The sequence below is a fragment of the Myotis davidii genome, unplaced genomic scaffold (assembly GCF_000327345.1).
Source record: "Myotis davidii unplaced genomic scaffold, ASM32734v1 scaffold663, whole genome shotgun sequence".
In the NCBI taxonomy this organism is placed as follows: Eukaryota; Metazoa; Chordata; class Mammalia; order Chiroptera; family Vespertilionidae; genus Myotis; species Myotis davidii.
In genome coordinates, this window is record NW_006295816.1 from 5896386 (window position 1) to 5907550 (window position 11165).

Sequence of the window (11165 nt, forward strand, 5' to 3'; positions counted from 1 at the left end):
AGGGGTTGGGAGGCGGGCAGCTCTGACCCTGGGGCAAGAAGGTCCTATGTGAGGCCCGAAATGATAACAGGACTTCCTACTGCCCAGAAACCACTGAGGTTGGGTCATTAAGAATCCATGAGCCTGAAGGTGCTGCTCGGCCGAGGGCTCTGGAAGACTCCTGAGCCTCTGAGGAAGAAGGAACCAGGAAACTCTGAAGGACAGAGACAGAGTCCTCGGGGAAAGACCCTTACCCAGGGAAGCCACGGCCCCATAATTCTCCAGCATCACATCCCTGTACAGGGCCCTCTGAGGGCAGGTCAGGCAAGTCCATTCGTTTTCAGAGAAGTAGACCGCCACGTCTTCGAAGGTCACTGAGCCCTGAAACAACACGTGTTTAAATGGCCTATCCCAGGACTGAGGCTTGGAGGAAGGGGCACACCAGGCACCAAGAGGCACTGGAGGGGGTGCTGGTTGAGTTTCTGGATTCTGAATGTCTAAAGGAACTGTCGGCAGATCTTGCCCCCCACTGACAAAGATGAAAGTGATCGGCCGTCAGTAGTCTGTCTCTTCATCTTTACTTCCGCAAACCTCCTCTCATCTTCTTCCTGAGTCTGTGCAGGTTTCCTCTTCCCATCCCTTATACCAGAAACAACTGTCTGTGCTCTAGGTGTGATCCTTCCCCATGAGTCCTCCTTCAGAGGTCACCAATGGTGAGAACAAAAACAACCACCATTCAGTGAGGCTGCGCCAAACACTTCACATCTATCACTTTGTGCAGGTCTCATGACCTATGAGGGTGTTAGATCCGTTTTATGGAAAAGGAAACTGAGGACCAGAGACCACCTTCCCCCAAGGATACAGACTGAGACACACCACCCGCCTGCCTGACTCTCTGGCTCTTACCGGCTACGCCACACTGTCTTGTCTTCACCCCCCACCACCACCCCTGCCCTGTGTAGGACCCTTTCTCTTCTCTCCCTCCATGTCACTGCCACCAGCCAAAGAGGCAGCTAGGGGCTCCCAGAACACCCAAGTTGCTCTGGAAACTGTAGTCAACAGGACAGACTCAAACTCTGACTTTACTCTCTGCTCTCCCCCACCCCAACATACTCTCTAACACACCGCACCCTGCTTTTTCTTCCCCAGGCCCGTCTCAATGTCCCCTTTTTCCAGTATCTCCGGGAGCCAGAGCTCCTGTACCTTTTCTTTCCTTTCTCTCTCACCCTCTTAAGAAACGAAGAGCACTTAGCGCCATCAAGACTTCTAATTCCCAACCATTGCCTCAATCAGGATGGAGATGCCCATTCTATGAGGGCACCAGTCTGGTCCACTTCCTGCCAATTCTTGCCCAATAAAGTCCCCACAGCGACCTACCCTGCACTCCCAGGCTCAAAGGCTGGCTCACCTACGCCTACCTAAAGAAGTCCAAATCCGCAGCACCGTGAACAACCCCATTCATTATTCAGGGGCCCAATTTACCTGCCAAGGATCATCCCGAGCCACCACCCTTACTACCTTTTATCTTGTCACCATCCTGTTATGAACTCAAACCCTTTCTTTGCCCAGATCTGAGCCCTGGCACCTGCAGCTCCCCCTGCCTGAAGATCCAGGCCCTCCCTCCTAAGCCTGCAAACTCATGTTCATCTCAAGACCTGGCTTAAATATAACCAGTTCTGTACAACAGGTGTCATGGAAATTCTGGGCAACTGTCACTGCACACAGCGCTGTGAACACCTCTGCCCCAGCACCCGGCTCGTGTGTATGCGGCTAGCCATACGCAGTGTGCTTCTCCTGATGGTGTCCATATGAGAAGTGTCAAAACCACTCTGCTCCCGCCTCTTCCTCCAGGTCCTCCACTCAGGGATGTATCCCAATTTCCCGGGGGCCTCACTACCCCCTTTCTGCCCTTTATCTGGGCCTAGAGCCAGGGCACAACTGAGTCAGCTTTGTGGTGCCAGTGCCACAGTCACCAGGTGCATCCAGGGCCAGCGCCAGCTATCCCAGCAGCAGGTACTTGAGCTGCTGGCCATGGCCTGGGCCGCCCATGGGGAAGTGAGTGTGCCCTGGGCCCACCCGGGGGCTGCCCATTGTGGGGAAGGGATGCTCCAGACAGGGGAGGGCCTGACATAGTGGTCCTGCGTCCAGGGGTCCTGCCAGCCATGCTAGCCCCACACCCAGCAGCCCACGCTCTGCACGGGCCAGGGCTCCGCAAGGGAGAGGTGAAGGCTGCAAGATTCGTGCCACTCTGGCTTCTCCAGGAAGATGGAGGGCACCTTACCTCTGTGGTCCTTCTTTCTTCCCTCCAAAGATCTCCCTGAAACATCCACTGCCAGGGGCACCGCAGGCTTCCTCTGGGAACCCTTTCCAGGCCCTCTCCCCAGGGACCACACGTCTCCATTTCTCTGCACCCTTGTAGGGTGGATGCTGACATAAGCTACTATATACTTCACTTGACTATGTGCCTTAGATCTGCCTTCCTTTACTGTTTTACATTCCTAGAGAACAGATGACTTCCTGGATATCTTCATCTCTGTGCCTCTAACCTCCACCCAGTGTCCAGCACCTCTCAGGGCCCAGAATCTTAAAGTGCCAAGGAGTATTTGTTGAATAAAATAAATGTTGAACATTTCTTCAAATGTTCGGTTGAAGAAAAGAAGGTCCAAAGAGAGGAAATGGCTTACCGAGCATCACACAGCATGTCAGGAAGTTAAACTTAAACGGAGTTGTGGAAATAAATGAAGACCACCCAAACGGGAACAAGCAAACGATATTTATTCAGAGTTTATAACAGCAAAGGAGCTGGCCATAGTCACTTGCATTTGGCAGAAACTCAAAGTACGCAGAGAAGTGGGAAAGCTTTATAGTAGGAAAAAAGGAGGCTTCGGGTGTGATCTGAGAGGAGATCTATTGCCATGAGGGTTGGCTAGGAGCAAAACATTGTATGCAACTGGCCAGGGGAGCATATTAATCAAACTCTGGCTGTTTGGGGATACGAGGGTTATTGTGGCTTCCCGGACTCGTTGACACAGATAGTAGTCTGACTTGGACTGGTTAGTGCAGATCATGCATTACCTTCCTGGGCTGATTGCTTGAGGTTGCAGGTCAGAGTTCTATTTTTCTATATGGTCTGGCCATTATCCATATGTATATTCAATCTCTTCTATGCACATAATTATTCCCCTTCCCTTCACCCCATAATCAGAACACTCTTTGGGTTTCTGCCTGAATCGGTGCTTCCTGAATAGCTATTCTTTGATCTTAAGTGAACACCGGCTGCCTGGCACTTCAGCTTTTTATTTTTAGGTTAACACCGATAAATGCGTGGGCCGGGTTATCAAGAGCCCAGCGGCCATAAAGGAGTTCCCTTCAATTCTTGGAAAAAAGAAGAAATCTTGAATGCTAGGAAGGCAAAGGAACCATAAGTAAGCCCATCCCTAACTTAAGTGAAACTATTACCCAATCTAAAGGCAGAGTGAAATAATTTCTCCCCTGCACCTCCAATCCAACGGGACGGCTGTTGCATTCTGGGGTGAGGCTGTGGGCAGGAAGTGGCAGGCATTGGGGGGAGCAGTCGGTATCCTCTAGAAGAGGAACAAAGGGCAAAAAGACTGGGAGGCTGGCGGTGCAAACGGACTAGAGACCGCACAGAGAACCCCAATATAGTAACCACAACAGATAAATGGAACCTCCTGGTCGGTGCCCAGTTGCTCAACATCCTGGGCCATATATGGATAAAGGCGGAAGGACACCCAAACAATGCGGGGGGGGGGGCGCTTCTGAGAACCCCCACGAATCCGGGCCAAGTGGTGGCTTCTCTCAACGTGCAAGTTAGAATCAGCGGTGATGGGAGGGAAGGAGGCCCCCCTCCGCTAGTCCTTCTCCAAACCCAGAGAAGAGATAGAAGAGGGCGAGGCAGGCAGGGACGGGATCCCAGGCGGGTGTGGAGGGTGGAACACCGCAGACCTGGGCGGAATGCAGCTTGCTGACCACGCCCGGTCCCGACAAAACGGGCAACCCAACCGGGCGGGAAAAAAGGGTGCGGGGAGACGTGAGCTTTAAAAGGTTCTACGGCAGAATTCTTTGAAACAACCAAGCAGAAGCCAGCAGAGCACATGTCTACCCCTAGACTAGGAAACTTAACTGGCCACGCGGTTGGGCCCGCTCCCTGCTGCTCCCTATGGCAGGGAGTCTGTCTATGGTCTCTATGACCGCTTACCGTCTTTGTCCGGGAACTCATTCTTCAAGTTTGCAAGACAACGAACTCGGACCCGAACAGAGACTTTGACATCACCAGCCCCACTGCCTTGCTGACCGCTCTGCAGACGAACTGGCAGGCACACAGCGCTTTGGCGCAAACGCTCCACGAGGGACCCCTAAACTAGAGCGCAGGCTCCATGGCCGGAAGTGCGTCACTGCTTTTCCGGCAGTGGCCCCTCCCCCCGCCGCCGCAGCCGCTCTAGCACGCCCGGAGGCCGCCACTGCGTGTCGTTGGTCCTTTCAGGCCGTCCCGCCCGCCTCCGTCACCCCGCCCCTGCGATCTGGAGCGCTGCCGCTGAGAGTGGGAGGGAGGCGGAGACCCGTCTCGGGGTCGCCCTGCTCCGTCGAGATCGCTGGCCCCGGTCCACTCGGAGGAGTTGGGAGACCTCCGACGGGGGAAGAGCCAGGAGTCCCTGCCGGTCCCTCTGGCCGCCCCGAAGTCTGGATCTGTTGGCAGCAGTGGTAAGGGCACCTGTGGGGCCAGACTGGGACCCGGGTTCAGCAATCTCAGTACTTGAGTTCAGAGCCAAGACTCGAACTATAAGAGAACATTTATTTATAAGATCACAGAGTTAGAAGAAGTAATTGGTAGAAGAAATGGGCTTATGAAACAAGTTATAGAGGCAAAGGAAGGGCCCTTGGAGCTTAGAAGTGAGGGAGGTAAAGGTGACAGGCCTGGAGAGGAAGGGGAGGGGGGGTGCAGGCATGCCCACAGGAGGGAGAGATTGGATCCTCCCTCCTAAGGGTTTTAAGGTGGAGATTTTAGGGGAGGTCCCAGGGCAAGATCTCAATAGAAAATTCAGCAGCTTTCCAGGCGTGTCCTTTCAGGGCTGTGGTCTCCACCGATGGATTGGCCAGCACCAGGGCAGGGGGTCATTATTCATCGCAGCTGGTCCTGAGGTCAGTCTTGGTGTCTGGTTTTGCTGCTTTTCTGAGCCTGGAGCTGAAACACAACTGAGGCCTAGATGTCATCTGTAGGGAGGAAAGGCCAGGGCGGTCGAACCTCAAGACCAGCCAGTGATATGCTAGGGAAGGAGAGGTCACCCTGGGGATGAGGTCCCAACCTACAACTGTCTGTTGCTAGGCACCTGGTGACCTGCTTGGCCCATGGTCCTTGCTCTGCTCATGTCTGTCTAACTGCCTACCACAGATCCAAACACCCCGTGGCTGGGGAGAAAGGGGCCAATGCAGTGGGTCACAGCATGAATCCAAACAGCCTGGGGAGCCACACCCTGCTGGAGGCTCTTCCCCTCAGCTCTGCAGCCACACTGGCCCAGAGTGGGTGTGCACCCTGTGGCTTAGGACAACCCTCCCATATGCTTGGAGCAGCACACCCCCACACACCTTTATCTCCGTCTCTAGCACCACCACCACCCAACACACCTGGCCTTGGCATCCTCCAGGCCTTCATTTAATTACCACCTGATTAGCCTTCCCGACTCCCCACTCCCCTTCCCACTCCGCTCTTCTCTGGTGCAGCACGGAACACGATTGTAATGATATACTTCTGTGGGCAATGACTGAATGTATTTTCCCTTAGACCAGTGATGGCGAACCTATGACACCTCTGACACGCGAACTCATTTTTTTTGGTTGATTTTTCTTTGTTAAATGGCATTTAAATATATAAAATAAATATCAAAAATATAAGTCTTTGTTTTACTATGGTTGCAAATATCAAAAAATTTCTATATGTGACATGGCACCAAAGTTAGGGTTTTTCAAAATGCTGACACGCCGAGCTCAAAAGGTTCGCCATCACTGCCTTAGACCATAAACTCCATGAGGGCAGGGACTATGTCTGTCTCATTCAGGTTGTGGCAATATTTCTGGCAGTAAATGACCAGTAAATATCTGTTGAAAGGATAGATAGGGCTGTTCCAAGGAAGGGGGGAATGAATGGATGAGTGGGTGTGAGTGAATGAATGAATGAAGGTGAGAATGAATGTAAGGTGGTACTGCCACCCATTAAAAACTGGGGGACTAAGTTCAGCTCATTGGAGTTGGCCCACAATTTTCCAACTGGATTCTAAGGCTGGAGAGAGTTAATGGTGCTGAGTTCCTGCTGTGCCCTAGGCAGTCAGAGAGGACTTCATGGAGGAAGAGTGGGGATGTTTCCAGCTCCTGAGGGCATGTGGAAATCCTGTGGTTATCTGAGGAGACAGAGTCCCTGTTTGCAGGTCATTTAGGAAATTAGAGTCATTCGGGGGTGATCAAAAGTGGTTGGATTGAATCTGAACTTCACCTTTCGCAACAATGGGCTGGGCTCTTTGACTGGTATGGACACCAGTCCATACCAGGCGACCACCAGATGAATGGCACAGCCTTTACCTTCTGGGGCCTGCTGGCAGGGAGCTGACACCTCACAGAGGCCCCTATCATCTCTGACATTTCATAATTTCTCAAGATTTCCAGTGTATCCTTGCTAGACAGGTATGCAAACCAGTTGGGCCAGGGCCAGGCCCCCAGGCCAGAGGCTCAGAGACTGAAGACAAATAAGGGGTGGATGTGAAACTTAGTTATTGCTTAGTTATTCTGATGAATGAGATAGCAAATGAATGAATTACTGCACGTGAGTAAATAAAGGGGTGAGTGGTCAGTAGATCATGGAGGTGAGAGCAGAGGCAGGAAGGCTTTGTAGAGGAGATGCTGGAGCTGGTAAGGGGCTGTGACCCTAAGTTACAGGCTTCCTCCTGGTCCCACCTCCTCCTCCTCCCACATGACCAGGCCCTAGCAAGTGCTAATTTCACTTCCACTTACTGTCTCACAGGGTTATTTATTATAACTTGCAGCTGGTAGGGCAAGGTCCGTGTGGGCGGACCTTTCACCCCCAGTTGTCAAGGCCTCCCAAAAGCTCTCTGGACAGTCTGTGCAGAGTTTAACCTGCAAGAGCACAGCCATGCTGCCCTGGGGTCCGGTGCTGGGAGCCCTGCTGGTGGTCATCGTCGGGTACCTGTGCCTGGTGGGGCTTCTCCGGCAGCGCAGGCCCCAGGAGCCCCCTCTGGACAAGGGCTCTGTGCCCTGGCTGGGCCATGCCATGGCCTTCCGGAAGAATATGCCCGAATTCCTGAAGCAGATGCGGGCCAAGCACGGGGATGTGTTCACCGTGCAGCTGGGGGGCCAGTACTTCACCTTTGTCATGGACCCCCTCTCCTTCGGCCCCATCCTCAAGGATGTGAAGAGAAAACTGGACTTCGTGGAGTACGCGGAAAAACTGGTGCTCAAGGTGTTTGGGTACCAGTCCGTGCCAGGCGACCACCGGATGATCCACTCAGCCAGCACCAAGCACCTCATGGGCAACGGCTTGGAGGACCTCAACAAGACCATGCGGGACAGCCTGTCCTTGGTCATCCTGGGCCCCGCGGGCCCGCGCCCGGAGGCCAGCAGCTGGCATGAGGATGGGCTCTTTCACTTCTGCTACAACGTCTTGTTCAAGGCGGGCTACCTGAGCTTGTTTGGCTACACCAAGGACACGGAGCAGGACCTGCTCCAGGCGGAGGAGTTGTTCACGCAGTTCCGTAAGTTCGACCGCCTGTTCCCCAGGTTTGTCTACTCCTTGCTGGGGCCCCGGGAGTGGCTGGAAGTGGGCCGGCTCCAGCGCCTCTTCCACAAGACCCTCTCTGTGAAAGAAAACCTGGAGAAGGATGGCGTCAGCAACTGGATCGCCTACATGCTGCAGTTCCTGAGGGAGCAGGGGGTAGCCCCGGCCATGCAGGACAAGTTCAACTTCATGATGCTGTGGGCCTCCCAGGGGAACACGGGGCCCACCTCTTTCTGGGCCCTCCTGTTCCTCCTGAAGCACCCAGAAGCCATGCAGGCTCTGAGAAAGGAGGCTGCCCAGGTCCTGGGGGAGGCCGGGCAGTCCTTCACCTTCGACGTCAGTGCCCTGCAACGCACCCCAGTGCTGGACAGCGTGATGGAGGAGACCCTGCGGCTGGGGGCAGCGCCCACCCTGCTCAGGGTGGTGCACGATGACCACGTCCTGACGATGGCCAGTGGGGAGGAGTACCGGCTCCGCAGCGGAGACATCGTGGCCCTCTTTCCTTACCTCTCGGTGCACATGGACCCTGACATCCACCCCGAGCCCACCGCCTTCAAGTACGACCGCTTCCTCAACCCCGACGGCAGCCGCAAGGTGGACTTCTACAAGGCAGGCAAGAAGATCCACCACTACACCATGCCCTGGGGCTCGGGCGTCTCCATGTGTCCCGGCAGGTTCTTGGCCCTGAGTGAGATGAAGCTCTTTGTCCTGCTCATGATCACACACTTCGACCTGGAGCTGGTGGACCCCGACGTGCCTGTGCCGCCCGTGGACCCCCAGCGCTGGGGCTTCGGCACCACGCAGCCCAGCCATGACGTGCGCTTCCGGTACCGCCTGCGGTCCCTTGAGTGAGCTCTGCCCAGGGGGCCACCAGCCTGGCCAGAGGGGTTCCCTGGGGGTCTTCGCCTCCTCTCGCCCCTCTGCAGCCAAGACCCCCACCGACCACTGCTCCCTGCGGCTCTGTGGCACCCCTACCTCTGTCCTGTGGTCCTCCTTGCTCTCTTGTCTCCTTCTAGTCACCTCACAGGCTTACCACTCTCTCTCTAAAGCCCCTGCACCGTGGGTTCTGCAGGCCCCCCTGTCACAGGAGTCCAGAGGAAGGGATTGGGAGATAACACAGGCCTCCACCAGTCCTGCGGGATAGAAGCTGGTCCCCACCAGGAGCTCAGCATCTTGCCAATATGACCTCCCCCAGCTCCTTAATTTTCCCCCTCAATACTATTCCATGTCTTCTGGAATTTGCATTCTAGAACCGTGTTGTCCAATAGCAATACGAGGCAAGCCACGTGTGTAATTTTTAATTTCCTAGTTGACATATATATTTTATAAAGAAAAGAAGCAGGGGGTGAGGGGGAGAGAGCTCAACCAATGGACTTGTATGTATGCATCTGAGCATAACCAATGGACACAGACAGTAGGGGGGTGAGGGCATCTGCTGGGGGTGGGAGCGGCCGGGAAGAGGTCAATGGGGGAAAAAGGAGACGCATGTAATACTTTAAACAATAAAGAATTTAAATAAATAAAAAAAGCAAGTAAAATTTGTTTTTATAATATATTGAACTTACCCCCATATATCCAAAATATTAGCATTTCAACATGTAATCAATATAAAGAATACTTTTAGATTTCTTTTTTGGTATTGTCTTCCATATCTGGTATGTACTTTTTTTTTTTCTGGTATGTACTTTTTTAAAAAAATAAATTTACTGGGGTGACATTGGTTAATAAAATATATAGGTTTCAGGGGTACAATGCTATAAAACATCATCTGTATATTGTATTGTATGTTCAAAAATCTGGTGTGCACTTTTCAACCTTCCAGCACGTCTCAGTTCAAGCCGGCCCCATTCCCAGTGCTCCACAGCCACGCGTGGGTAGTGGCCACCAGACAGGACACAGCCGGTAGAGAAATGCTGCCTCCGTGTAGGAGTGATTCCAGCATTCCTCTCCACACCCGGCCTGCCGGGCCCTCCGCTCACTCTGCTGCCAGAGACCTTTTTCTAAAAGCATCTCTAATTGTCACTATTTTATTTTCTGGTTCCCCATTCCCTTCACACACCTGATATTTAAGTTTTGCCCCAGTTGGTCCCCAAATTGTCCATCCAGTGCAATTCAACTTCGCCAGCTCTCCCTGGTAGAACTCTCTAGGTCTAGAAAGCACAGCTGCTTGCTTGTCCTGCCAACCCCAGAGCCGGCTACTCCTGGAAGCCTTCTTAGGTCTGGCCCCATCCCATCCTCTGGCCTCCAGCTGCTGGGGCTCCCCCAGTACTGTTTGCATCACAGCACATCTGTTATGTGTCCTTGCTGTCTGTCCGGGATTCTTCCTCCTGTCGCCCCACCCCCCCCTCCACACACACACACTGGAGCCCATGGGGCTTGGTATCATGTTCCTCATTTCTGACCCCCAATTCCCCAGCTGTGGATTAAATTATAGACACCTGACTTCCAGTCTCGGCTAATTTTACTTCACTTCCTCAAATCACTTCCTTCTCTCCGTGCCCTCACTCAGCTTTCTGGCATATGAACTAGAGACAGTTCCTGTTGCCATGCTTACCAGGGCTGGGAGACAGGGAGGGGATGCTGCCAGAGCTGCAGCTGGCTGATGGTAGGGCCTGGCTGGGGCTGTGATTGTGGGAACTGGTGTAGGGTCCTGGAGGAGGGAGGCCCCAGCAGCATGGACCCCCTGCAAGGACTGCCGAGTGGGGCTTCTCTCTGCTACTCCTCACCCTCACCCTTCACTGTTGAGGTGGCCTATTCTGCCCTGAGTTTTGCCCAGATCCTAGACTAACAGGAGTCTGTCCCCACCAGCTATGTGACTCTGGGTCAGGGCTGGCGTTCTCTGGGTCTAGCTGCCCCAAATGATGACCTACCTGGAGCCTGACCGAGCTTTGACTGGTTCCATCCTGTTCCATGAGGGGCCAGCAGCATACAGAGTTAGTAGGGAGCACAGGAGAGGGAGGACGGGGCTGGGAGGCTGGGGGCTGACCATGGGGGGTGAGCTCCCCAACAACCTGCCCACATAGCCAGGCCTGGTGACGGAGCAGGTGTGGAATGGAGCAAAGTGGCAGGGCCTTCATATTCCTCCTTGTCCCTGCCCAGACCTGGGTGCTGCATCCCATCTTCTGCCCCCACCACCCCCACCCAAAGGACCACGGGCCAGGAGCCTGGCCTGTGGATAGGCTGAGGGCTCCAGTCCACTGAGTCAGGGCCAAGAGTCTCAATTGAGAGCGAACTTTATGGATCCTGTGACCTGTCTGAGGGTAGACTGGGACCGAGGGAAGCCTCAGTGGTCAGGTATGAAGAAAATACAAGACTCCCATCCCACAGCAAAGGATGTCCATGTAACAACAGGCCTCCCAGGAAGCCGTGAGTTCCCAGGATTTGA

The 11165-nt window shown here is 53.9% G+C and overlaps 2 protein-coding genes across 3 annotated transcripts in view; one reads left to right on the forward strand and one right to left on the reverse strand.

Moving 5' to 3' along the window:
• ZNF662 (zinc finger protein 662) overlaps positions 1-4373 on the reverse strand; it is a 10070-nt gene extending 5697 nt beyond the window's left edge. Inside the window, exons 1-3 of one of the 2 annotated variants that reach the window (XM_015568369.1) lie at positions 4199-4268; positions 514-674; positions 234-360 (exon numbers count right to left, since the gene is read on the reverse strand). In XM_015568369.1, the coding sequence (XP_015423855.1) occupies positions 234-267 (34 nt within the window). In that variant the 5' untranslated portion in view covers positions 268-360; positions 514-674; positions 4199-4268. Of the gene's footprint in view, positions 1-233; positions 361-513; positions 675-4198 lie in introns of both variants that reach the window. The other variant, XM_006770496.2, reaches the window with a different exon arrangement.
• A 2649-nt stretch (positions 4374-7022) lies between these two features.
• LOC102765424 (5-beta-cholestane-3-alpha,7-alpha-diol 12-alpha-hydroxylase) lies at positions 7023-9041 on the forward strand. Its single transcript, XM_006770500.2, has one exon. It carries the CDS (start codon positions 7139-7141, stop codon positions 8630-8632), a length of 1494 nt encoding a protein of 497 aa, XP_006770563.1. The 5' UTR covers positions 7023-7138; the 3' UTR covers positions 8633-9041.
• The last annotated feature ends 2124 nt before the right edge of the window (positions 9042-11165 follow it).

What these genes read in the sequence shown, in the direction of transcription:
- LOC102765424 (XM_006770500.2), top strand. Translation starts at nt 7,139, where the DNA reads ATGCTGCCCTGGGGTCCGGTGCTGGGAGCCCTGCTGGTGGTCATCGTC.